Source organism: Coturnix japonica, chromosome 22 (genome assembly GCF_054131305.1).
Source record: "Coturnix japonica strain WE chromosome 22, WE-NBRP24, whole genome shotgun sequence".
Classification (NCBI taxonomy): domain Eukaryota; kingdom Metazoa; phylum Chordata; class Aves; order Galliformes; family Phasianidae; genus Coturnix; species Coturnix japonica.
This window is the reverse complement of record NC_140684.1, coordinates 3144673-3172497: the sequence shown is the minus strand read 5'-3', so window position 1 is coordinate 3172497 and position 27825 is coordinate 3144673. Positions and strand designations below refer to the sequence as shown.

Here is a 27825-nt window from a genome sequence, read left to right as displayed (position 1 = left end):
ACATGTATTGAACTCATCCTACAACAGCAGACTTCCACCTCCCCCAGCCTCAAAGGAATAATGTGGATATTCACTGTGAGCTTTAGGTCTGAGGTGGTTTCCATGTGCTCACACAGACTGAATCTCTACTTTATTCCCTGTTTGTATCTCTATGCCATCTTCACCTTCCAGATATGAACTGCCAAAGGCTGCATCTATCTGTTAGAGAACAGCTCTCATCTTCAGCTCCCATGCAAGGGATTAAACACTTCAGAATCTGTAGGACTGAATGGGAACAACCTGTGAGCCTCAGAATGCGCCCCTCTAGCACTGCATGTCATCTGAACCACCATCACAGCTGCCGAGCTGCACACAAAATGGGACATCAGCAGCAGGCCAGCAGCAGAATCATAGAATCATAGCAACACCAAGGTTGGAAAAGACCTAAAAGATCATCCAGTCCAACCATTCACCTGTTACCAACAGCTCCCACTAAACCATGTCCCTCAACACAACATCCTTGAACACCCCCAGGGTCGATGACTCCACCACCTCCCTGTGCATCCATTCCAGTGCCTGACCACCCTTTCTGAGCAGTAATACCTCCTAATGCCCAGCCTGAATCCCCCCTGCCGTAGCTTGAAACCATCCCCTCTGGTCCTATCACTAATGGGGACGAGGTGACAGCCCCGGGGGGGGGACCAACACACAGAGGGCAGCAGTCAGAGCCTCGGCCGCAAGAGCAGCTCTAAAGGACGCACAATTAAATCCATAACACGTCCTTAATCGCTGTGTGTGCGCCGCTGCCCGGCAGTGACACCGACCCGCAGCATCGCCCCGGGCTCTGAGGGCGGAGCGGGCCGGGGCCGCGCACGTACAACGCCTCAGCGCACGCGCACGGCGGTGACGCGGCCTCGCGAAGGCCGTGACGCGCGGGAACTGCCCCGGCGTGAGGTGAGAGGCGGCGGGGCGCGGCCCGACAGCGGCCAGAGGGAAGTCGGGAGCGAAGCATGGCGGGGAGGAGCCGGATCCGGGGCGGGGGAGATGGAAACTGCGGCGGAGAGGAAAAGGGAGCGGGAGGACGGGCGGCAGCGCGATCCTGCTGCTCACATCACGGCCTGGAGAGGGGGCGGGGACACGGGACGGGGCGGGAAGGGCGCCGCCTTCCGGTGAGGGGAGGACGGTGCTGCAGAGCGGGGCGGGGGCGCCGTGTGGGAGCGCAGGGAGCAGCGCCCATCAGAATTAATAGGAAAGTGCCCAAATGTGCCTGACACAAACAGTCCGCCCCCGGGTTCCCGGTACCGCCATCACTTCTGTCACTGTCTGCTGGGGCCTTGGGGTGTGTCCCCATAGAATCACAGAATGACCTGGGTTGGAAGGGACCTCAAGGATCATGAAGTTCCAGCCCCCCTGCCTGGCAGGGCCACCACTTCACCCCTTCAGAATCACAGAATCATTCAGTCCCAAAAGACCTCCAAGATCCCCCACCCACCCACACTGACCGCGTCCCTCAGCCCCACATCCCCACATCTGGAACACCTGAAGGGATGGTGCCCCCCCCCCCCCCCATAGTGCCGGCAGCTGATTGCTCTAATAAAGAAATTATTCCTCATACCCAACCAGACCTTTCCAGCACAACGAGAAGCCATCACCTCTCACCCCAGCAGGGGCAGCAGGGCCTGACCCCACCTCAGTCCCTGTGACAGGCTGCTCACTGTTCTCCACTCAAAGATGCTGTGAGGATTTCAGCCACCTCTCCAGCCCACAACACCACTTTGGACACAGTGATCTGCATTTGGGGCAGCCCGTGTTCCAGGGAGAGGATGGAGCGCCTGGCCTCCTTCGGCAGTGAGTACCACAGTGCTGCAGGGAGGTGTTCACCATGGTCTGAACTGGGGAGGGAGACAGCAACAGAGACATCTGATCCATCAAATCCTCGGCTGCATGAGGACGGGAATGATTTGGAGGCCATTCAGATCTTGTTTGTCTGCTTTTCACTACTTAAATTGCATTTAAAAACAAATATGGCTTAAGACAGTATTTAGACTATTTTGCAGTGAACAACATAAGAACTTGCAGAGCAGTGTCTCACTCCTTGTTCAGCAGCCTGAGGTTTGGGCAGGTTACAGAACAATCAAGCCAATGCCTTTGCAACCACAGCAATATGCTTTTTGAGTCAGACAGGGAGGATGGATGGGAGAGTGCTGCTGTCTGTGCAATATTCTCCATAAAGCCTTGGGTCCCTGGGCACTGAGTCAAGTCAGATAGCTCACACAGCTGCCATCACTGCTGAGCAGCACCAGACAACTGCTGCACAGACTCCAGTGTGATCTAACAAGTTGCCCTCAATTGACCAGGTCCATAGCAAAGCTTAAATGCCAATATCTGTCTTACAACTCCAGCTCAGGAATGAACTTTTATCAGTAAGGAAGAGGTTGCATACAGCTGAGTTTGTTTTAAATTGCTGGACACGAGTGAATTTGGGTGATTGCAAAAGCAGTGCCACGTTTGTGTTGCATGAGATTTACATCTGGCTTTGCAGATGACCCCTTCGATAAACCTCCATGCAGAGGTTGCTCTTCGTACCTCATCGAGCCCTACGTGAAGTGTGCGGAGTGTGGGCCTCCTCCCTTCCTCCTGTGCTTGCAGGTGAGTGCAAGGATGAAAGCAAAGACATTCATTTCTCTGAGAAACTCATCAAAGGCTGTCCGGTGCCAGGCCGCTCCATAAACACATTAATAACAGGTCTCCATAAACTCATATCAACACAGTTATTTGCTCAGGGAGAGGGAAATGACAAAGAAAATATGAGAGGCTGAAGAACTGAGACATGAGCAGCTGAGCAAGGTCTTTGTGAAGGCAGCCAGAGCTTGCCAAAGGCCTGACTGTAACACAGCATGCCACTGCACGTCTGCAGAAGTATTGTTTCTGTCACTTTGATGGCACAGAAAAGAAAATCCATCAAAAAACACCCTCTCCCTGTCCCTTTTCAGCTTTCTTTTCTTTTTTTAACCTCCCAAATGGAAAAGAAAATCAGCAGGAAGTTTGCAATATAGACAATAATTCTGACCAGATAATAGTTATTTACAAATCGTACGTGTGATCAGATCACCACAGAAAGGATTGTTTTAATTATTTATGACTAAAAAATGGCAACAACTTCTAATACCAAAAAGGGAGCTTTATCAAAACTCCAAAAGGAAACTGCACTTTCAATACTGCAGAATGCTCTGTGCTCCCTTCCAGGAATGACACATAACATAGCACCAAGTTTCTTATCCTGCGTATCTTGGCTATAAATACCTAACAAAAAGCATGGAGCTGCACACGAGTTGGGTCTTGGTGTACAAGACCAGAATACCACACAGCCTCAAAGTTATAACACAAATTGTTCTGCCATTACATGTTTTTTTCTGATTTCACATCAGAAAAAGCAGATGCTGTTTTCAGCATATCAGGCGGTCACTTTTGGATAAGCAGTGGTCAGAGAATGTAAGGGGGGAAAAATGCCAGTCACAATGTTTTTAGGGCAGAAGAGAGTAACATAATGCTCATCTTTCGTTCTGCAGTGTTTCACACGAGGATTTGAGTACAAGAAACACCAAAGTGATCACACTTACGAGATAATGGTAAATATTCCTTTTGGGTTCCACCTACTCAGTCCTGAGCTCTCTTACTCCCCAGCAGTTAGACCCGTGCTTACAAATAGCACATAAAACAGTAACTGACACAATTCTTGGATCCATAAGCTTACAACTATTAAATAAATGAAGAAGTCTTTCTTGCAAGGAAGGAAAAATTTCCATCTGAAACATAATGGAATAGTGGAGATGCTTCAGTTATGTTTTTCCTTCTGTCTGGATTGCACAATGCATCTCCCTAGACTTTCCAATTCTTTAACCATGTAAATTAACTTCTGTTTCTCTGTTGTTGTTTTTCCTTCCCCAAAAATGAATTGCTTAAAAAGTTTTTTGTTATTGTTACTGTTTCATGCCATAACATTGAATTACAAGTGGTAGACAGCACATGTAACAGCATGCTGAGATCTGCAGTGACAAACCAGTATCTACTGTAATTGATGACCCAATAACGTCAGTAATTCAACAATTACCAGGATTCACGACACACAGTAAAACTGAAAAACAGCCAGTTCTATGTGCTGTGTTGCCCTGTAGTCTGCAGCTTCTTTCTTTCTTCGTATGGTGGATTATAACTGAGAATCACAGCAGTTTGATCTGCTGCTTTTTTTTCCTCCAGACTTCAGATTTCCCTGTCTTGGATCCTAACTGGACAGCTCAAGAGGAAATGGCACTGCTGGAAGCTGTGATGGACTGTGGATTTGGAAACTGGTGAGAATGGAGGGGCTCAGCCACCATCAGTGAATGATGGGGGAGATTTCCTCTGATTTCACTGGATCTTACTGCTGAATGCATCAGAGCACACTGAATGCTCAGTGACTCATCGTGGGTGAGATACCAATTTAGCAACTAAAGCAGAACATGGATTCTGTTTTCATCTCTGCTGTTAGACACTAGGAAGCTGGTAAGGGCCTTGTGCTTTTAATGGCACCTCAACTGAAGGACAGAGCTCCCTCATTTCACACTGAAGTCACCAGGTTAGGAAGAAACTCAACTATTGGATGAGATTTTCTTTGCCTCAGTTTATTCCTATGTAAAAATCAACTGCAATGTTTATCTTGTGGTTTCAGCTTGTTTACAGTTGCCCAGCCAGGAACTGTTACTGGTTTCCTGCTTCTCTGTCATGTTTAGAATAGAGCATTGGAAATATTTAATATTTTCACGTGTTCTGTTCATTTTTGTAGCTGCTACAGGATTTTTATGCATCTGTAAATAAAGAAGATCTGTGGTAATGAGTTCTCTCTCTTCTCCCTTATGTTATGATAAAAAGCACAGAACACCAAACTATACAGAAAGAGAACTGTGCGCCCTTATGTATAGCTTACTGGTAATTAAGACTGAAAACTGGTTGCAGTTATTCTGCCTAGTGGCAGTTCGCCCTACTTAGCCATACAAGTAATCTTAACTTTTCCTTAAACATTTGGCTTTTTTCAGCTTATTCTGGATGAAGGGAAAAGTGACATTTCTTCCTGGAATCCTTTGCATCCAATTTGTACTGTAAAAGAAATTAGAATGATTGCTGTTGGTGTTTTGATATGGTTTTAAAGGCCTCAGCTTACACAGCCATTTTACTAAGCGGTACACTTCAAGTTCCTTCTGTGTCACTGCAGAGCAGTTCTCTGCACACAGTGTAGTCAGTCTCTTGTTCATAATTAAATTTACCACTACAAAATAGAAAAAAACCTCAACATTTCCATGTTCTTTGTATTAAACATCCCTCTTTCCCCACTTCAGGCAGGATGTGGCCAACCAGATGTGTACAAAATCCAAGGAGGAGTGTGAGAAACATTACATGAAACACTTCATCAACAACCCCTTGTTTGCATCTACATTGCTGAACCTGAAGCAGGCGGAGGAGGCGCAGCACAATGAAACAGCCATTCCTTTCCACCGTGAGTACCCCCAGCCAGCAGCACGCACAGCTGTCTGCATGGTCTTTGCTCTGCAGAAATGAAACAAGCAACCTGTGGAGGAAGGTACACGCCACACACACACTGGTTGCTTTTCATTCCTAAAAGGAGAACTCATTCTCGTGGCTGACTTGAACAGTGTAGGGTTTTTTGTGCACTGCATTAAATCATGGTGGTATCAAATATAGCAGACTACACATTCAATGGGAGAAGGGAGGCAACAGAGTGGTCTGATATCGCCATCAGCTGCTGAAAACCTGAAGTTTCTGCCCAACCAGTGAAATTGGTCATTCAGAAACACCCACAACAAAAGCCTGGATGTACGTAATTGTTCAAAAGACAAACTAACTCAAAGCTGCATCACACGGGGATCAAAATAACGGTACATGCTCCTTGTAAACACCAACATGAGCGATTGCTCTTGTCCAGACCTCAGGGTTTCTACCTCTAGAACATTTCATCTGATGATCCATTTTCTAGCAGCCTAACAGTTGGTGTAATCTATCATAAAACCACTCTCTTTAAACAGCGCTGATTTCAAATCTATTTAAAAGTGTCTTTAAAATGTCTATGTTAAATTTCAGCAATTGGAGGAAAACTGGCACATTTTGTGCAATCTATCATCTTTAGAATTCCCCCAGTCTGTCAATGCAAGGCTCTCAAAATGGCTGGGCAAAAAGGATTGTTTGCTATCTGGAGGTTTTGATTTAATGAGAAAGTGTTTAGTAGGAACTGGCCCGTTTTGCTTCTATCCCTGGTTGCTGGCATTGATTTTTATGTGACCTGTACCAAGAAAAATTCTCTGAGCTCCAGCTTTCTTTATCTGTAGCACAGGATTTACAACTCTTAGTTCTTTCACAAGTGTGTTGTGTGCCTCAGTCCATTATTGTCTGTAAATTCCGAGATCCTCAGTTGGGAAGCACTGTAAAAATTCAGTTGTCAGGCTTTAATTGCAGTGCTCTGTAAACGGCACCCAGAAGGTGGCAGATTGAACGCCCCTGTTGCTATTAACCAAAAAGAACCTGTGCACTGAGAGCACAACTGCAGAGGTTTAGGGGGGATGCTGGGTTCTGAAATCCAGAGTTCATGTTTTATAGTCTGTTTATTGCCTCAAATTCGTTTGACTTTTGAGAATACTGTGCAGATCTCAGATTACTGCCTTTTTTCTCCAGATGGACTCAGGCTTTTCCTGACCATAACCATGCATATACCCCCAGGCATTTTTTTTTTTCACCTATCCCCACTTCTTTTGCACAAAAGAAATAAAAAACAACATACAAAGCAGTTTGTATGAGAAGCAGCCCTGTGCTCTACATGATGACTGAGAGCCTTTATTTTCCCAGCTGCTGATGATCCCCCCCGCCCCACTTTTGACTCCCTGCTCTCCAGAGACATGGCCGGGTACATGCCAGCGCGGGCTGACTTTGTTGAGGTAAGAATTCCTTCTCCCGTTATTGTATATTTGAGACTGAATGCAAGATCAGCAAACACACACCCCTGCCTGCAGGTCTGAAAGGTATAAAAGCCACAGCAGTGCTGACAGGATGGGCTGATCACAGTGAGGAGTAACGGCTGTGGTGCAGCCAGGCAGTGCTGGGACATGACTGCCACCTACACCTCTTACGTAAGTGGACACAGAGCTGTGAGCTGGGCACTCGGAGGAGCTCACATTCTGTATGCTTCTGTTCCATGTGCCTCAGAGAAGCACACAGCAGTCTGATCCAAAGACTGCCTGGAAGACCTGTGTCATTTCAGTGTTTTAGCTGTGGGCTCAGGGTCTGGGTGCTGCTGCAAAGCAAGCTGCTGTGCACAGAGTGAAGAACTCAGCTGCATGCAAAGTACTGCTGTTACATATTGGAGCAGAACTTCTAACACAACACAGGAGTCACAGACAGTCTCCCACGGGTTTAACTGTCCCCTCAGCATGTCCTATCCCGGTTACGGCCATGGAGGTGCACTCTGTCCATTCTTTTGTTCAGGCAGCCCAGTGACGTGCATTGCTCACAGACAGAACCTTGTGCAGCCATGAATGAGGAAATGCCTCTGTTGTCTTACATACCTGTGTCCTGAAACTCAGTACCAATCCTTTAATGCTAGTTAAGTGACAGTTTATTAATTATCTCTGAACAGGAGTTTGACAACTATGCTGAATGGGATTTGAGAGATATTGATTTTGTAGAAGATGATTCAGACATTTTGCATGGTAAGTCTTGTTTTCATGCACTGCTTGAACGGTATTTTGGTGGGTCTTTTTCTCTACAGACTTATTTTAAAGTGAACATCCATTTTTAATGATCTTGGGAGTTTAAACTAACATTTCTGTGGTCTTCTGTTTCAAATCTCTTAAAAGCTCTTAATTAATTGATGTACAAATGGTACTTATATATATCATAATGCACTTTACTCGCTACTAAAACATAATCAGTTGTAAAGTAGAACATGACCCAAAAGGAACAGCCTCAGTCAGTAATAGGCATCTCTATAGGAACAACACAAGTGATGCTTGATGCAAGAAGTAAATTATCTCAGCTAGCAATTTGCCTGGAAATGGGCAGCAGTACATCAGTGTTTGAATAAAGACCCACACAACCATTACAACCAGAAGTACAGTGCTTTGATGGCACCTCCCCTCCCTGCCTGAAGGACACTTTCTACTCACATAATGCTTATGAGCATCATAGCAAGGCACGGCTTTTCTTCTGATACAGAAAGAAGAGGAACACCTTCCCCTCTGCTGCCATATCTCATTTCTTAGAAGATTTGCCTCTTATTCTAACTACTCTTTTTTAGGAAATCTGTTACTAAGATAGGATTGAGATGGGAAGCAAGGAGATGTGTATGGTAGGAACAACACTTTGGAACAGTTACACTCTTGAAGTGCACGTTTTTCAGTTGTTAAACATGCACAGAGTTACAGTACATTAGCTGTACCTTAGGAAGTTCATTAAGAAGAAGAGAGTCGTTACGGGTCCAGTTACCACTGCTGAGCATCTGTGAATGTCACTGCCTTAATAATACAAATATCAAGAAGTGTTACAATTAAGCTTTAATCCATAGACAAATAAAGATTACATTTACTTATAAATGTGGGGAAAAGTCTGATGTTTAAAAGTACTGTGTTTGTGTTTCAGAATTCCCTCTTCCTGTCAGGCAGCTCTCAGCTAAGGCCTTCGGAGCCTCTGCAGGCAGACAGATCCTGTTGTGTACAGATAGCCTTTCCAAGCTTACAAAAGTCAGTTTGAAATTGAGCAGTGCACACAGAGTTCTAAGGAATGCAGTCTCCCTTGGCTCAAAAAAAAAAAAATAAAATGAGAATCATATATCAGTCTCTTTTCCCTTTTAACTTTTATTGAAGAGGAACTGGCTTGTGGCCATGTCACTCATTCATCATGCCCTTTCTCCACTGTTACTTTTTATTACTATTAAAACAGACTTTCTTCTATGTCCTGTAGTGAGTTCTGGCAAACAGAAAAAGCAAAACACTCTCGTAGTCTGTGCATTAATTGATTGCTTAACGGTTTATCAGCACTTTCTTCTATACCCCTCACACATGTTCTTCCTGCTGCTGCACAGGTCAGCCAGGTGAGATAGATGTCTCCTCTCAGCCCCCTCTTAAACCTCCGGTCTGAATGCAAACAAATCACCTTTCCTCATCTCTTTGGAGCATCACACAGCTCTGCAGGACCAGGCCACAGGTCTGCCTGGTGCCCTGTTGTCCCACAGCAGAAGAAGAATGTAAGAGAAGTCCAGCTGATGCTTTTCCTGGCTTATCTCCCAAGTTTTCTGCAGCCAGATGTTAGTACCATTATTGAACACAGACCATGATGATACCATGTTGACCACAGTTACTGTCCTGCATGAACTTAGCAACTGTATATAATTGTGATTCTCCCCTTAACATCCTGTAGCAGCGAATTCCGCAATCGAGTTAGGAGTTCTACAATTTCATTACGTGTTGCATGAAAAAATACTTCCTTCTGTCGGCCCGATCTTTTGCCTGATAATTTCATTGGGTGTTCTTTAGTCCATTCTTTAGTTGTCTCCAGTATTTAGTATAGAATGTCAGGTGTTTGCCTTGTGAAAACTCCGCTCGGCAGAGCCTATGGAGCGTGACTGACTGCATTTTCAGTCCCTTAGCTCAGAGGCCCTGGCAGCAGCTTTCCCACAGCTGTTCCAGATCTGCCCATGGAGAGAGAATGCTTCTGAAAAAATGAAGTCCTGGGGCCTAGCCAGCTGTTTTTCTCTAACATGAGGCATCTTAGTGAGGGAAATAATTACTTTCTGAGAGAAACTTTGGAATCAGATCTTTCCCTTCTCCAGGCTAGCACAAAATGGCTTAGCATGTGGATATAAAGGCAGGGACGGGCGATTGGGTGACTGAAGTCCCTGCATTTTCCTGTTAGGGGCAGAGGAGGCTGCAGGCAGCCGTGGGGACGTGCTCTCACACAGCTCTGCCCCAGCCATCCCTGGCAGTGTTCCTGCACAGCACCTCACAGAGACGTCCTTGAAAAGCTGTTGCTGCCCTCCACTACATCTGCTTGAGATAAACTCCTTGTTTGCTGGCCAAACTGTAAACTTTTCTCCTAACGTACTGAGTTTTAGCACATTAATCACCCAGAGAAGCCCAGGTAGAGTCTGGCAGAATAAATTAAGCATCGGGTTTACAAAAAATCCCTCAGTCTGTTTTCCTGCTTTGTGTTAAACCTCGCTGAGTCCAAGACTGGTTTTTTCAACTACTTTTATTTTCCATTTGCTGCAGGTTACTCTAGCTAGACCTTGACACAGTGAGCAGAACTTCTGTGGTTTCTCAAGCCATAGATTGTGCTGCAGGGGCTGGGTTGCTCATAAGGCAGGAACATCTTTGGTGCTTGCACTGAAACAGAATTCCCCCTTCTTCCTTCCCATCACTCTGCTTAAAACTACAGAAAGTTCTGCATCTAAACTGCTTGATCTCCGCTCAGTATTATCATTGGGTTTTACCTGCTGAGCATCACTCAGCACATTCTCAGTATTTCCAGAAGAAAGAAAAATGTAGTTTAATATGAGCTCCTCCTCTGTGAGGAGCACAGAAACCTGCACCCACTGTTTCACGCTGCTCCCAGCACCCCGGCATCGCTGCATCACCTCTCTGTCTCAGAGAGATGGTACAAATTTGATGAAATCTTTCAAATTTTAGTTGACTTTCCAAACTTTCTTTTCCTGCAGCGCTTACAGCCCGGTGAGCGCATGCAAATAAATACTGCAGTGAAACAAAACTGTAATGGACCGATTGAGTGAAACAACGAGTTACAAATGGAATGCAGCCCAGAGTGCTTGAATATTTCATGAATTACAAGTTTTCATCAGACTGAATTATAACATAAGTCATTTGTCTTTTCCCAGGCTCTTTCTCCCTCTCATGTAAATGATTTTTACTTCAAACACGAGGAAATAATTGCTGAGACTGCAAGTTTGGAAGTATGTTGGGAATCGACTGCAACTCTGGGTGTACAGTAGTGACATTTCTTAAGATACAAGACAGTTGATGTCCTAATACTGCATGGTGCTTATTCTCTTAGGTCCTGACAGTCTGAGGGCTGGTTCTCTGCTTGCTTAGAGCCCTGCTTCTTCTGCAGGGGGGAGATGCGGGTTGTGGCCATGAAGTTTGCACCACCCAAGGCACAGCCTGTCTGATGGCTTTGCATTCCTGCCATTATTTGGCTCCTGCATGCCAAGCACAGGTTAGCTAGCGTGAAACAAAAGTCTCACTTGGTGTTTGGAAGGGTTGTGCAGACTAAATGAAGAGGAATGAAAAGCAAAAAAACTGTTTTGGACGCTGCTTTGAGAGACCAAAATATTTTGATTTTTTGGAATGCAGAAAGGAGCCTTGAATTTCTGCCTATCACTGCAGCCTTCAAGGCTGTTGGGAACATCTCAAAAACCCTTCTCCCTTCCCAAAGCAGACACTTTGAACGTGATGTCAACTTGGATTATCTCAGGTTACCAGGGCAAACAGCTGCCTCCCTAGTATAATTCAAGGGAAAAAGCAGAAGCCAATCATTTTCATTTGTAAAGCATCTCTTTTTCTCATTTTAATGCAGCATGTAACAGTGTAGTAGTCCGAGTTAATCATGCATTCCAGATCTTGTAATCAGTTGTCTCAGTATGAAGGTATTAAAAACAGAAGCCCTTCCAAAAGCACACATGGCAGCAAATGCTCATTTTTCCTTTGCCCAGGAGCTGCGGTTTTGCCCTTCACCTATTCTCGTGAGCCCCCTTTTTTCCCCTCTCAGTGAATCAGAAGTTCTTTCAGAATGTTTTATGCTCAGCTGAAAGCACTGAAATGCAGCAGTTATTGATGCACAATTACTTGTGATATTGATAGAGGTTCTCCGGTGCAGTTTCCACATGTGCTGCCCACACAAACCCCAGAAGATAACGTGCTGCCTGAGCCTGCGTGGGGCTTATAAATACTGCACTATTTTCCACAAGCTGGTGCCAAAACTTTCTGATATATTTCATTTGTGTTTCTGTTATGGCATTTCCCATTCCCTTCTCCTCCTGTTTAAGCACGAGGGAAAATTTCCCAGCTGTGCTTGTTCTTAAATTAGGGAAATTAAGCACCACGTATGAAAATACACAATGGCTCCTGAGCACTCTGCTTTTGTAAGGGAACAGCAAAAAGAAGCAAGGACATACCACCCTCCTACCTTAATGTGTGATCTTCTGCTCCTGCATTAGCAGCAGATCAGTTTGTATAAATTAGGGAGTTTCTCTTAGCAGAGGATCTAGCTTGTGGAACGTGATGCTGACAGAGCCAGAGCGCACTGCACAGCTCGCAGCTGTAGCTGTCCCTGCTTGCAAGAAGTGATGCTACCCCCAGGACTGCACGGATTGATTGCTGCAGGCTCAGAGCTTCCTGCTGTTTACACATCAACACAGATTCTTAAACGGACGTGAAACCACATAACCACACTCCTTTCTTAATTGTGCTATTCATTATTTAGCAGAGTCCAATCGATGAGGTGCCCGTATTGGTTGTGCCCTTTTCTTGTGGCTGTAGGGAGAAGAGCAGGTCCTGGCTATGGCTTCACTTAGCTGCAGTCACACCTTGTCTTTGCAGACCGAACCCACTGTCAGGCTGTAAGCTTATTCCTTTTAGGAGTGTCTGGAAACGCTTAACTGAAGGAACAAACCGACCAAGGAGTCAGCCAACCCCAGCCAAGTAATGGCTGAGAATCTGAGGTTATTTACCAAAATGAGGGAACTGATGCGGATCCCCTCAGCTTGAAAGAATGTACCAGAAGAGTTTATTATCCCAGTGGTTACAGGAAGGAGAAGCCGAAGGATTTCCAAGGGGATCAGTCAGGACTGCTGACAGATTTCCTTCTGAACTGGATATGGTTCCTAACAAGGGTGGCATTTTCCTCCATCACCTCACAATGCTCTGAACTTTTCTCTTTGTTCTTCCAGCAGATAGATGCGTTTAGAAGTTAATGAGCTGAAATCTTGTCCATGTTTTCAAGAATGGTAGCAAAGGCTATTTTGAATCTGCTCAATGCAGAACTCGGCCTTTCTGTTTTCTGGAGTTCCTCATTATGTGCAGACAAGTCTTGTTTGAGGTGAAACCTCAGACCCTCCATCTGATGTTTATGCTATTCAGGAGAAGTCTTGTCTAACAACAGAATCACAGAATCATAGGGGTTGGAAGGGCTGTTTCCCCTTGTCCTGTCTCCACACACAGCTGAAAAGAGTCTGACCTCGCCACTCTGCCCCCCACACCTCAGATATTTATAGACCTGGATCAGGTCCCCTCTCAGTCTTCTTTTCTCAAGGCTAAACAGACCCAGTTCTCTTAGCCTTTCTTCATAGGGGAGATGCTCCAGGCCCTTCACCATCTTTGTGGCCCTCTGCTAGACTCTTTCCAAGAGATCCCTGTCTTTTTTGTACTGGGGAGCCCAGAACTGGCCACAGGACTCCAGATTAGGCCTTACCAGGGCAGAGTAGAGGGGGAAGATGTACAGCACATACAAAGAAACAAATACGTGCTAATAGTAAAACTCTCCAAGGTTGTATAAAGGAAAGAAGTTCACACTTAGAGGCAGTAACATGTCTGAAAAGAAGAACTGAGAGAAAGGCTCTACAGCTAGCGTGTGCTTCTGGTGGTTTATGCCCATGCAAAATTACCATGGGATTTTTAAAACATCAAAGTAAGTGACAATTTCAGCCTGCCATGAACATAAAGGCTTGAAAATTAGCATTAACACAGTGATTTGTCACGTATTTTGTAATCCTTTCTTCTGTTTTGCAGCTCTGAAGATTGCAGTTGTAGATATCTACCATTCCAGGTTAAAGGAAAGACAGCGAAGAAAAAAGTGAGTTTTCAAGCTACAAAGCAGTAACTGTGTTTCTTTGCTTCATTACCACGTTTTGTCACCCAGCCCTGCTGCAGTACTGAGCATAACTGATGCCCTGCAGCACCCTTCCAGACTGCTGCCATGCAGGGAGACCTACTGCTGGGAGGTTTGCATGGCACAGTTCATTCTGGACATGTAGTTCTCTTTCTGTGCACAGATTCACATCAAACACATGGCTTCAGCAATGGTACCATGCCAGAAAACACATTAACAGACTGATACAGACATATGGGTGACAAAGGACATCTGCACCCCCATTAAGTGCTCAGAGAACAAATCATTCGCTTTAAAACCTGCTTTCCAGGACTCCCTACTGCAGGAAAGTCATGTTCCCACTGCTGTCCGCACTGCTACCCCCAGTCCAGTTATATTCAGCAAACTAAGCTTCTACCACGCCTGTGAGACACAGCCAGTCTGCAGAGTGGCTGGGAAACTGCTCAGAGCCAGCACTGGGAACAGGAGACGAGTCTCTGTTTGTCCTGTGCCTTCATAACACTGATGGGCCGCACGTTGTTTACTTCCTGCTTTAGGGAAAAACAAGCTGCCTGTGTGTGCCTGGTTGCCAGAACCCCCCCTTTCTCCATAGGACTGCTTACATCAGGATTTTTTCTTCCCAGTGGTCCATGAGCTGGTTTTTCATAACGTAATGAAGATAACTGTACTGCCGACATGAGTTTGAGTCATTAATTCAGTTCATTTGACAGCTTTTTCAAATGACTCAATCTGTTCATTAAATTCAATTTTATTATAATTTCAAATACTTTCCTCAATATTTAAATTATATCTTGCTGCATTACTGCCTGTTGGAAGAATGAGTAATCTGTAGTAAGACTCCTCCTTTCCTTCTCATGATACAGCATAGTGCTGCTGGAGGACAGGTTCAGAGCTGCTATTTATTGACCTGGCTCTTTGTTGTTTATAAATGAAAAATACTTATGTACTTATGTGGTACATTGTGTCTTATGAAAAGAAAGTGCTATAAAGCTCAGTTACATCACTCATTCCTACAACAGAATCAGGAAAATGACATAAAAACACTGAGGTCTCTCAGAAAGTCTTCTCTGCTTAGGAAAGGGCCCTTCTTTTATATATGCTGAGGAAAATAGAATGGATTTGATAGAACAAAGCTGACCCAGAGGAACCAGGACTCACCAGTCTCCTGTCATTTCAGAAGTCAGATGCTGATCAGGTTGCTACAGCCATGACCACATGGCGCTGGCAGAAACCTGTGACAAATGCATTTGTCATGCACTTACCTTTGTCATGCATCTTACCATTTGTCATGCATCTTACCTGACTTCTTACACTGCTCATTTCCCTGATCCTGTCACAGACATCTCAAAATTATGCATAACCTAAGCCACTGTCTCTGTAAAATCCAAGCTGCCATAGAAAAACACCACCGTTCAGTTCCCAGTGGCAACATTTGCCCTTCATCCCTCACCCCTGTTCCATGAGAAGGCCTTTCCCTGGAGCTGGAAATCGTGCTCCGTGACACATTCAGTGCCCTTCCAATTTTGGAGAGACAAGTTGTGAGACGCTGTAGATGTGAAATCTCAGACTAAAAAAAGAAATTCCCAGCCCTTCAAAGCAGCTGTGGCTCCTTTTGTGCTTAGTGCTGTCAGGGTTGGACTGGTGCACAGCACTGTCCAAAACCTCCCTGATTAAAATCTCACAGCATCACACTTCTCAGCTCTCCAGCTCAAGGGCCATACAGATTTCACATGTTTGGTTTTAGGCCCATCTTGTGGTTTAAGTCAAAGATTCTTCTGAAGCCTCTGTGTTTATGTGTAATACTCAAGTTAATGCCTCTCATTAATACCATTTTGCTCCTTATTACAGAATTATAAGAGACCACGGCCTAATCAACCTCAGAAAATTTCAGAGTGAGTATCACATGTAACTTAATGATAAAGTTCAGAGTTGCCATGAAAACACCTCTCTCTCTTCAGCATCATCTCACCAAGGTGTGTCATTTTTCCCCCTCCAGTTTTGGAAAGACGATACCCAAAGGAGGTTCAAGACCTCTACGAAACAATGCGGAGGTTTGCACGGATTCTGGGACCAGTAGAGCACGATAAGTTCATTGAAAGCCACGCATGTAGGTATTTTGAGAGTTCTAACATGCATGTCCTTCAATAGGCATAATAAGGGGTTGCATCATCTACAGCCTTTCCTGAACATATTCCCCCTGTCTGGTCTAATGACCTCAGAAAAACAACTTTGTGGGTTGGTGCATTAAATGTACCACAGATGTTTCTTCCCACAAAAGTGTGTCCCAATTCTTTGACTTCTCAGCTGTCAAGAGCTGCTCACCTGCAAGAAACAGCACTTTCTTACCAGAAGCCCACTGCTCATTTACTAATAATGCGTGTCACTGAGAGAAGAAAATCCCTAAAACTTAAGTCTGCATTGAGGGATGGGGAGCTGGCAGAAAAGTGCAAATTCTTTGAAAGATATGCATTAAACTATTCTATGTGTGCATAATTATATAGTACAGCTGTCATTACATTCCCTGCCTTAAAGGGAGAGGCATTGTTCTCTCACCGAATCATCTTGAGTTCGTTATGCATAATCATAGCACGCATTCAGTCAGATTCCAGCACGAGTCATTACATCCTGCTTAATTCTGTGACTTAAATGGGGAAAATTATTGCTCATTAGAAAGAACAAAGCATTTCAGCAGTTGTGACTGTGCTCTCGAGACACTAGTGTTAAATACCAGAGCTATGACCCTGCAGATCATGAGTCCCACATATGTGCCTTTGTCCTGAGCTTCGTGTTGTTGCTGCAGTGACAGCCAAACCCTCCAATTCACGTGAGCCACACGCAGGCACTGAGCGTGTCCCCAGAGAAGCTGAGGAAATGACTTTGAGTCCAGCAGACTTGCTCACTGTAAAACTGGGCAGTGTCTTGGAGCCAGCTCATAAAAGCTATACACAGTAAATAGTTCTGAGCACAAGAAGCACGGGTGTTTAATCTTAACAATTGCAGAAAAGGAGAATTTTCCGCAAGGAAATATTTTGAGAGGTCCAGTTATGAAAACTGTGGTTTAAAGTCAGCACTGGATGCTATAAAGGAGCCAGGATGGAGTCGTTTTTCAGACCTGGTGAAGTTCCTTCCAGAAATCCTGTACTGTTGTTGCTTGCTTCAGTCAGGATGTGGCAGAGGAACTGTCAAAGCATAAAGAAAAAGTAATTCTCCTGAGCACAAGAATGCTAGAAACAGCTTACATCTGCCATCAAGGGGTGTTACAGTGTGGGCAGAGGGTTGGGAGGGCTCACACAGGCTCGTGCAGAGCGGTTGGCCCTGGCTGCTGTTGTGTACATTGAACAGCTCAGCTGTGCATGTAAAGAAGAACGAGCCATGTTCCCAGCACTATCCCCACTGACCCACATTTCTCCTTTTGGGTTTCCCCTCTGCTTCCCATTGGGATACAACAGTGGAATTCGAGCTGCGAAGGGAAATAAAGCGCCTACAGGAATACAGAGCAGCAGGAATCACCAATTTCTGTAGTGAGTACCTGATGCATTATTCAGCCCATTCCCATTCATCAAGGTGTGGAAGGATGAGTTTGCAATATTTAGGATGTGTTGAATGAAAAGGCATTTTTTAATGTGTTTTCCTATCACTTGAACTGAGCACAGCTCTGGCAGTGCTGTATGTGCCCGGCCATGCTCTGATTGCTGCTCTGAGCTGTCAGCTGGGAGAGCTGCTGCCCGGCACAGCTCTGCTTCACTCACCGCCCTGCAGAAGAACACACATTGTGGCACAGTGGTCTCCTGTGCATCACGCCGGGGCACTGTCACTACCTGTCACAAGTGGGCTGCTTGGAGAGAAGGCTGCTGCCTCTCCACAAATAAAATGCCTGGCTTTGGATCGTGGCAGTCTTGTTAGTTCAGTTTTGGCCTGAAATTGATGGCGGGGAGGGGCAAGGAGTGGAATCCAGTACCTTCTCATGCCAAGTAGTTGTCATGAGGGAGAATAGCAGAGTCTGGCCCAGAGCTAGAGAACAGTTTCTCTGTTATTTCCCAAAGCAGAACAACAACAGTCTGGCCATTTTGACCACGGCAGCATGAGAGACTGTGGTATCTGTTACCCACAGGTGCAAGAACATACGACCACCTAAAGAAGACAAGAGACGAGGAGCGCCTGAAGCGCACCATGCTGACCGAAGTGCTGCAGTACATCCAGGACAGCAGCGCCTGCCAGCAGTGGCTCAGCCGACAAGCTGACATGTATGGGCGCAGTAAGGCCGTGCTGTGAGCTCCTCTTTGCTCTGAGAGGGGCTGAAACACTTTTTGGTCTGATAATGAACACATTCCTGGTCTATTACAGTAAGAACAGTCTGCAGAATGCAGAAGGGTGAGAGATGGGGTTAACAGCAAAAGAACTTGCTGGAGTTCAGGGAAGAAACCTGACGTGGGCTTAGCATCTCCGTTTTCTGTATTTTATATTTCAGGAGCTTAACTGCCATTAATGAAGGCATGGAGGGAAATGAGGTCTTTCAGGATATTAATGAGAGCAGAGATGACACTCAGAATGTTTCGTGTGATTTTAGATGTAGCAGCATTATTAACGTGTCCTCACAAGCACTTTGATTTCAGGAGCAGGCTGCAATGCAAGAAGTGCTGCAGGGGCCGAGGAGGTGATTTGTCATTGCCCCAGTAGGTCCCCACTGCGTTTCCTGCTGCCCCCCCAGCCCTACACACCAGGTTTCAGATCTGGTCCTCAGCTGGGGAGTGGTAGATGTTTAGAAATCCTGCTGACCTCAGGTTGGGGCCTGGTTATGCAAGCTGAGTTGTATCAGCAGCAGGGGCTGCAAGAAAGTCTCAGGGCTGTACAGACAGTTACACTTACAGCAGGCAAAAGCAATTGAAAATTTCCTTTCTTTCCAGTGATTCTGGCCCGACTCCCACAGCACCGATCCCTTCCAGTTCAGGTAAGTGGCAGATGATGGCAGTGATAACAGGCCTTGCTTTCCTCAGTGCTGCCTCTCTCTGAAGCTCATTCCATGTGCAAAACTGACCAGTTTTGCTGAATTTCTGGGTTGTTCCAGTTACAAACTGGAAACCTATTTTGAAGCCACATTAACGAGGCAGGAAAGAAGAATAATTTTCACACGAGAACAAAATTATCTTTTAAAGATAAGCTAGTGTGGTATGGTACACATCACAGCAATATGAACTGCTGCCCTGGAGAGAAGGCAGCACTGTGCATCCCGTGTGGGCTGGCACCCAGGGTCCCTCAGGTGGGGACGGTGTCCCCTCAGCTGAAGGGCTGTTATGCAGAGCAAAGTTAATTGTGGAATATTTTGTGGCTGATGAGGGAGAAAAGCCCAAGAGAAAATGAAGTGTTTTGCCTGCGGAATTCAGATAGCACGCGGTGTTTACAACCAGTATCTCATGTTGAACAAAGCCCAAACAAAATACCAAATAGTTGCTAATTAAGTGAACATCCTGCATGCTGAATGAGGCAGGGATACTGTGGAAAAACTGCCACGTGTCTATAATTAAAGGCTGCATCATACTGAATATACAAGAGGGCAAATTATCGTTGCTTAACTTTAATTCTAGATTTTACGATCTTGGCTTTGCAGCCTTAATGTATTATCTTTAATGCAGTTTGCATGTGTGTGTCATTTCCTACCTTCTTAGAAATTCAAAACCAAATTCTGCCTTGTCCCATCATGGTGCACTGCTTACATCCCTCAGAGGGGGAGCAGCACCAGCAATCACCCGCCATGCACACACATTGCTCACTGCTGCACTTTTCCTCCCAGTAACTGGGCTCCTGTCCCTCCAGACAAGCTGCCAGTGTGGCCCATATCAGCAGTAATAACCCCTGCATTCCACACTGCAGTGCCACGGGCAGCCCCCAGCCCCCCAACCCACAGCTCTGAGAGGTGCAGCCCAGCTGGGGCAGTGCCCACCCAACAAGCAGCCCTATGCACGCAGATCCTCCCTAACGCCGGTGAGGCATCATTCACTGCGTAAGAGCCCTCACGCGTGCATGAACAGCGCTTAACTACATCTGTTGCAAAACCAGACCTTTTGTCAAAATAATGCCATTTTTATGTTAAGCCCTAAATACCTCTGAGTATGAGCCCTTGGATCCTACAGGGTTAACATCATGGGGATTTAATTGCTACGGTAACGCCCGGCTCTGCCACTTCCAGGCTGCCCCAGCAGTTTGTCAATGTTTCCCTCCCTTGTCCCTGCAGGCAGACGGAGTGCCCCGCCACTGAACCTCACTGGGCTGCCAGGGACCGAGAAACTGAACGAGAAGGAGAAAGAGGTGAGGAAGTGAATGCAAAGGCAGTTAGTACAAAGCATGGCGTTCACTGCAGGGGTGTACCCGCACCGTCTGCGCCAGCTGTGAGGATAACACAGCAGCTTTGGCCCTGGCTACCTGTTCCAGCTCACAGTGGCCATCTAGGCTTTCTGGGTGGCTTCTTAGTTTCATTTAGTGCCATGTGTGTACAAAGTGTGTGTGGCAGATTAGCTTATTTAGCAAAGAAAGGTGGAGAGAGCCAAGGTCATTACATGCCATTACAACATTCAGAGATGGCAGCCCATCCTTCTCCATCAGGAGACTGGGCTGAGCACAGGGGTGATATTTTCTTAATGAACATCGGTTTTCAGGTTGGCAGAGGATTTCATTGTGGGCTGCCTGGACACCTCGCTGAACCTGAGCAGTGCGGTTCCTCTAACACTGTGCAGCTCAGAGCCAAACCTCAGCCCTCAGCCAGCTGTGCTGGTGCACAGGGCACACTCTGGTGTCAGTGAAACGTGGATCTATTTCAGACTTTTTTGACTGGAGATGGCTTCCTGAACTCTGGGGATGGCAACACTGAAAGCCAGCTCAGAGGTTCACTGCAGAACGTGCCACCACGGCTGCATTCTGCACAGTTGTGTGTATGGGCACCTGTTTCCTTCTCAGTGGGAACGAAGTTCTTCTGAATTCTGCTATTTCTTACCAAACAATCGTTAAGCATTTCCTAATTAAAAGGAGGAGACAGCCCATGTGTCCTCTGGATGCAGTGCTGTGGAGCAGCTGCTGTTGGCAGTGGATGGGAGCACTGCAGGCGCTGCTGGCAGCAGCTCCATGGCACTGCCCAGCACTGCCCAGCATCCAAACCCAGCACACAGCTCCCCTGCACGGTTTCCACCCTAGATTTCCAGGAGGGGTGAATGTGTGCGTAGCTGCTTTTGTAGAATGGCATTAAGGACTTTGTGTGCTGGGGATTAACAGGCGGATGCCCGCCACGGCTGAATTGCTGCTTGCGCGTCTCTTTGGCATGTGAACATCCCTGGGTTGGTAGAGAACAACGCCCACATGGACACGTTCAGAGCCACGCTCCTGTGAGCCCGCAGCTCGCCTTCATCCCCTGCTTTGTTTCTCAGTTTTAATGTTTTCAAATATAGCAGCCATGGGCTCCTCCCTGCCCACCTGCGGCTCCAGGCCCGCACTGCCGTCGCTGCCTGCCCCCCCACCACAAAACACAGCACAGCTGTTCTCAGGAAGGCATCCACAACGTTAGTTCCCCAGCAGTGATCACTGAACGAGAGAGCAGGACAAGTGGTAGCGCTTATTAACTTCCCCTTTGTCTTCCAGCTCTGTCAGATGGTGAGGTTGGTCCCCGGAGCCTATTTAGAATACAAAGCTGCCTTAGTGAATGAGTGCAACAAACAAGGAGGGCTGCGGCTTGCGCAGGCGAGAGCGCTCATCAAGATCGATGTGAACAAAACAAGGAAAATCTATGACTTCCTTATCAGGGAAGGGTACATCACAAAGGCCTGAGGAGTGACACGGCGCTCTGCTTCGAGCACACGGGCATGGAAAAGCTCTGAAGACATTTTGACAGCACTGGGAGATTTTAACAGTGTTCAATGAAGGACATTTTCTATTGTTTCAGATCTTTTGGGCCTCTTTTTTTTTGGTACAAACAAGCAGGAGGCTTTGTCAGATGGTACGAACGCCGACATTTCTTTGTCTGGTCTCTTTTTGACTATGCTGCTTAATTGTGCTGTTGTCTGAATCACACCACGTAGCACTGCAAAGAATCCTGTGTCATCGAAGCCGACCTGTAAGATGAATGGCTGTTCCTTTCCCACATCTCGTGTGTAAAAGAATCGCAGCACTTTTATTCTGGCAGTGCAGAGAACAAGGACAGGAGGGCAGCACATGAGAGTCACACTGACTCAGCCTGAGCGCAGGTACAGAAATGCAGTGCCCTCCCTCCTCGTACGCCTTCCTAAAACAGTGCCAGCTTTCAAAGGAGACAGCACATGCCCGAGGGTGCAAAGAAGGAGCTCGCAATAGTCCAGTCCTTTTAAGTAAATTATGATAAAAGATGCGAAAGGGCATCGTGGGGAAGCTCCTCCGCAGTTGTTACTTTTATGTGATATTGGCACATATCACAGCATGAGAGTGCTGTACGAACCAGTGAGCCTCATCTGCTGCCACTTCATTTGCCATGGTCACATTAGGTAGAATCCTTCAGCTGAAGTCTGAATTGGCTGCTGTGGCTCCGTGGGAAGGCCATGCCACCTTCCATGATGAAAGGCTGTGTGTTACAGCCCCAGCTGCCTTCCAGAACATCAACAAGCAGCCACTCCATTCCCCAGCATTCCCTCCCACCAAAGAGAGGAGAGCAGTGCAGCACTGCACACACCAGGCCACGTGCTCTCAGCCCTCCTGGATGGGAGGCCCCGCTATCTCTGCTTCACTCTGTGTCCTCAGGTCTGGGTTCTCACACTGCAAAGCCCAAGCTGTAACTATGTTGGTGTATATTTAACATGTTTGGCTTCAGATTTTTGCTTCCCCCCCAGAAATGTAATTATCCTGGGTACTGAGGTGCCACTGAATGTGTGGTATTTTGGTCTGTAATAAAATCAATTGGATCTGAAATGATCTTCGCTGGGTATTCCTGGGCTCCAAGACAGAGCTGCCTCTGCTCCATCCAGCTCTGTGCTGCCATAAGAGGGGAGGAGCTGCATCCCTCTGGATAACAGGGAGCCAGAAAGCAGCGTTCATTTCCAGGGAAAGTAGGAGAGGTGAGGCAACGGGAAACGGGGCAGGGAAGTTTCCCTCACAGCATCAAAGCAGAAAAACAACAGGTTTTTCTCCTCTTGCAGGGCACCTCGCAAGCAGGGAAGGGAGCAGGCTGCCAGCCTGCACCACACTCAGCACCTCCTCGTTCCTGCTCTCATTTCCAGGCTCCAGCACAACACTCCTGTGCTGCAGGATGAAGGGTTAACAAACCTCTGCCCACGCGGGGCACACACAGCACCATGGCACAGCCCACACCTCAGCCTGAGGTCAGGTGAGCAGCAGTCACACCGCGATGGCAGATTTTTGGGTCCAATGCTAATAACACCAGCTGGGACCTGAGCAAACAACAGCAGGAGGCAGAGTGGGACCTCCCACCCCAGGAGCTTTCAAATCTCTTCCAAGGCAATATAACAATAAGCAGACAGGTGAGCGGCGTGCTCTCCTCCATTCCGCAGAGAGGAGGCTGTGCTCAGGCAAAAAACATCCCCATCCCTGGTGCCCTCAGTCACTTCCAGGGAGGGGGATGTGGGGACAAAAGCTCCCCTGAGCCACCAGCCACTCTGCAGCTGTGCCAGTGCCGCCTCCTTCGCATCCCTGCTCCTCTCTGCTCCACAAAATGTCTCCGTGCCACCCACTCTGGCCTCCAGGAGCTCACAGCAGCAGCGGTGGCACTGGAGGGGCTATGAAATGGGATCTATCTTTCTCTGCACTGGGAAGCTCCATGTGCGGCTCTGGCACTGCTCAAGTAATTAACAATAATGAAAAGTTGGCGTTGCCATGGATATGGTGTTCTATTTACAACACACATCTCTCCCCATCACCCAGACCCGCACAGCAACCAAAGGAAATCAGAGCCCCATTCACAGCCCTGGCACGGGGCTTTATTTATATCCAGCACTGCTGCAGCATCGCGGCCTCAGTGCTGCCTTTCCCCACTGAGACCCCCCAGCTCCCCAGGCAGCAGCCGCCCATAGAGACCCAGAAAGAGGCTTTTCAGACCCTTCAAGCTTCATGATGGTTTGTTTGTAACACAACACAATCCCTGTGCACTATTTTTGAGAACTTTGCTGCTAATGGGGCCCCAGTCCAGACCCCGCTTCAGGATCTGCCTTACTGCAGGGCAGGGAAACACAAAGACAGAAACAAAGGAGCAGAGGGTGCCCATGGGTTTGTTTGCACGTGGGTCTTGCTTGCACGGCACTCCAAGAATGCCAGCCCTCGTTAGCACACTGCGGGCACACGGCTAAGGATCACAGTTGGCTTAATTAGAGACTCAGGTGTACATGAAAGATTAAATATGGAACAAGGCTGGGGAGGGATGGAAGGCAGCCAGCTCGGGCTAACGTGCCTATCTGGGTACCTGCAGCGTTAATTACAGCCGAGCTCAGGAGATATGGAGCGGCTGCAGCTGCTCCATCCCAGCACATCCGCGGTCTCCTACAACGGCCATCACACGAGGTGTGCACGGGATGGATCCTCAGGGCTGTTATCTGCCTGCCACCAACAGCATCGCTGCTTCCATCTCATTGCAGGTCTGAGCACTGCAGTCACACAGCGGCGATGGGCTCGGCCCCTTGGTGACAGGGCCGGCAGCTCAGGGCTGCACGGAGGGTCCTCCAGGCTGCAGCACAGCAGGTGATGCTGATAGCAAAGTGACAACAAATGCAGCTTTAGCACCTGCTCAGGTTCCCGTCGGGTGGGGCCCATGAAACCAAAACCTTTTGAACTCAAACATCACTGCTCTGGAGCAGCAGCACTTCAGTGACAGTTAAAGGAAAACTGCAACTCCTGGCTTCTTCAAAATAAAAACAGGAAAACCCACTTGGAGATGCCCTGCAGCAACTTCCTCTGCGTGTCCAACTAACAAGCAATCTGGCATCCCCGGAGCTTTCTGTGCAATTGCTTCTTTTTTCCCCCCCGAGCAGGAGGTGCCTGCAGTGAGGCAGTGACCTGGCTCAGCCGCCCCAGAGGCAGTGCAGGCTGAGATGGGGTGGGATGGAGCCACAGTGGGAGAGGTGCAAGAGTAACAAGCACCTTTGGAGGCTGAGCAGCCAAGCCATGTCAGCCCATCAGCCCCTGCTTGCCCCCATCACAGCACACAGCCCTGGGGTGCAGAGCATCGCCTGCCGGCTGGGCCAGAGGCACCAGGACTCAGCAGGCAGACACCTGGATGGAGCTCACCATTCTCTGCTTTCCCATCCAGCGAGCAACCCATCAACTCAGCAAACAGCAGAGCTGCTTCCCATGGCCCTATAGAGCCCACCAGCACCCACGGGAGCAAAAACTGGCCCTGGCAGTGGGCAGTGATGCAGGGTGAGGTGTGAGTGTGGCCCCACACTGACTCAGCCCTGGCATGTGGCCGGGTGCCCACCCCTGGGCTGTGGAAGCGCTTCCTGCTCCACGCACCAGCCCCGTGAATCACAGCGCTCCATGCACTCACATCAATCAGGCACCTGGTGCCGGGGCAGCACTGCAGACACCCTAGATGCAGGGACATGGCAGCTGAGATGTCCCCCTGCCAGCACACAGAGCACCCACCCCACGGGTTGGATTTGTGGTGCTCTGTGCTCCCTGCGTTGCTTGAAAGCGAGCAAAGCTGCTCCTGTGCCCTGACATCCGCCTGCCTCCCCAGAGAGGCCTCTGCTGACCTATATTTGGCCGCTTAAATCATAAGCGCTGACCTCAATCTCAGGTCTTGTTTTCCCCCATTAACAAGCCACAGCCTGAATGCCCGCTCAGGGCTCCTCTGCTCCTCGCTGTCACCTCGCATCTAACAACAGGCGGCCGACGGCTCCTCGGCCTCACTTACCCACAGCAGAGCACCCACTGCCTGCCCGTGGGTCCCAGCTGGGGTCACTCACAAACTGTGGGGCACAGAGCAGAAAAGCAGCCCCCAGAAGCACCGCACACCCCACACACAGCCCCACACAGCCCGAGGTGCCGCTCGGTGGGCACATCCACCAGGAGGACGCTGTGCCACGTGCTTTCACCACCCGGTGATGGCGGCTGGTGGATAACGAGGGAGGGCCCAACGTCCCAGGGCTGCTCACATCACACGGGGTCCCTGCAGCCCTTCCAGGGAAGGGTAAACTCCGTGTAACCATGGAAACTGGGGAGGCTGGCTGGCAGCAGGGCTGGATTCCTGGATTCCTGCTGCACGGCGCTGGGTCTGGTGCGGAAACCTCAACCTGCACGCGTGGCCACCGCTGATCACAGGGCACGGCAGGAAACACCCGGTGATTAAGCTAATGGCCATAACGACCAGATGATGAACCCGGGGCTGGACGCACCCTTTGGGAACGCGCCCGGCGCCGCACCGCGCTCAGCCCAGCATGACGGGCACCGTGACAATGCACCCAGCTGCACTAAGGGCCCCATAACATGGCGGGGCGGCCTGGTCCTGCTTAGAGTCACATCCTCCAAGACAAGAGCCCTGTGCTGACTGTGGGGAGGTGTCTCCTCCAACCCCCAGACCCGCTTCCTACGCCGTGCCCTGGGGTCACAGCTGCCCTCTTTGCCTGCCCTGACCCACTCTGAAAGCACACAGAGCTGCAGCAGGCCGTGCTGAAACCACCACACAGCCCAGGAACGTCCATTGTGGTGTGTGGAGGAGCACTACAGGTGGCTGCCGCCCCAAATCCACCCCAGAAGGCAACGAAAGCCCCCAAACACCCAATGTACCCTCTGGAGGGCTGCAACACGGGGAGAAACCCCACAGCTGCAGGCCCCACAGTGAGCATCAGCCCCAGCCCACAGAGCTCAGAGCAGAGCAGAGCACATCTGACGCAACACGGAGGCACGGCAGAGCTCCAGCTCACAGCCGAGATCCTCACGTTGTCGGTTTTTTGGGGTTTTTTTGGCCTTTTGGGAGCTTTTTTATTGTATTGTGTTGGTTTTTTTTTAATTTGCCTATTTTTGCTCCTCGCCACCTCCGCGCTGGATGAGCTGCTGGGCTGGAGAGGCGGCGTTTTAAGGGAGAACACTGATGTTACAGAGCAGAGAGGATCTGGGAAATAAAAGCAGCCTCTGGAGCAATGAACAGATTTGGTGCTGGGCCGTGAGGGACGGCTCCATCTGGGCTGCTGAGTCACAGAACCCACTGAAGTGAGATAACAGCCAAAGGGCTGGAGGTGAGGGAAGCTTCCGAGTGGGGATTTTTGCTATTTTGGTCCCAACGCACCACGACAAGAGCAGAACGCCGGCAGAAAGGCGGCACAGCGGGGCCGGGCGGCAGCGCTTCGGAGGCGGCCACTGTGCTCCAGCAGGAGCGGGGTTAAAGCACAGACTGCCGCCTCCTCCTCCTCCCGTGCCAGGCCCCGCTGAGCTCCCAGCCCTGCCGCCCTCAGCAGCCCACCCCGCCGGGCGGGCAGCGGGCCCGGCTGCCAACAACGCTCCTGGAGCATCTTCCTGCTGCTCCCCGCAGTGCCGCCATGCCGTGCCCGCGTCCCCCACAGCCCCACGGCGATGTCCGTGTGTCCCCGCAGTGACAGCGGACCGCCCCGCAGGGTCCATCGCGCCCCCGTCATGTCACGCAAGGACCGAACCACGTCCCCATGGCCCCAGCCCCCCCGGGACAATACAGTGTCCGCACACACCGCGTGTCCCCGCTGTGACACACACGGAGCGGCCCCTGTCCGCACACCGACCCCCCGCACGTTCCGCCTCTCACTCCGCACGGTTCCCATCGCACCGCCGTACCCCAACCCCCCCATCCCTCCATTCCTCCCCCGGGCGGCGGTTCGGCCCCGAGGCGGCGCTGCGCCTTTAAGCGCGGGCCGGGCGCCAGCTGCCTCCGCCCGGGGGCAGCGCCGGGCGGGCCGGGCCCCGCCGTAGCCGGGCAACCGC

General features: G+C 48.7%; 1 protein-coding gene and 1 long non-coding RNA gene across 3 annotated transcripts; both read left to right on the top strand.

The window, feature by feature from the left end:
- Positions 1-881: 881 nt before the first annotated feature.
- On the top strand, positions 882-22836 carry TADA2A (transcriptional adaptor 2A). Of its 2 annotated transcripts, XM_015881144.3 has the most exons (16): positions 882-933; positions 1603-1827; positions 2522-2628; positions 3549-3608; positions 4237-4328; positions 5352-5509; positions 6871-6959; positions 7658-7730; positions 13818-13881; positions 15766-15809; positions 15914-16024; positions 17367-17438; positions 18029-18161; positions 18822-18865; positions 20147-20220; positions 21541-22836. In XM_015881144.3, the coding sequence occupies exons 2-16, from the start codon at positions 1803-1805 to the stop codon at positions 21724-21726; spliced, it is 1332 nt and encodes a 443-aa protein (XP_015736630.1). In that variant the 5' UTR covers positions 882-933; positions 1603-1802; the 3' UTR covers positions 21727-22836. The 2 variants fall into 2 exon arrangements, with proteins under 2 accessions (XP_015736630.1, XP_085378112.1); XM_085521986.1 differs by lacking the exons at positions 13818-13881; positions 15766-15809; positions 15914-16024; ... (3 more) ...; positions 20147-20220; positions 21541-22836 and adding an exon at positions 8659-8852.
- A 9-nt stretch (positions 22837-22845) lies between these two features.
- Positions 22846-24866, top strand: LOC146757375 (uncharacterized). Its single transcript, XR_014936441.1, has 3 exons — positions 22846-22982; positions 23064-23251; positions 24513-24866. It is a non-coding gene; the product is annotated as an uncharacterized LOC146757375 (long non-coding RNA).
- Positions 24867-27825: the final 2959 nt, after the last annotated feature.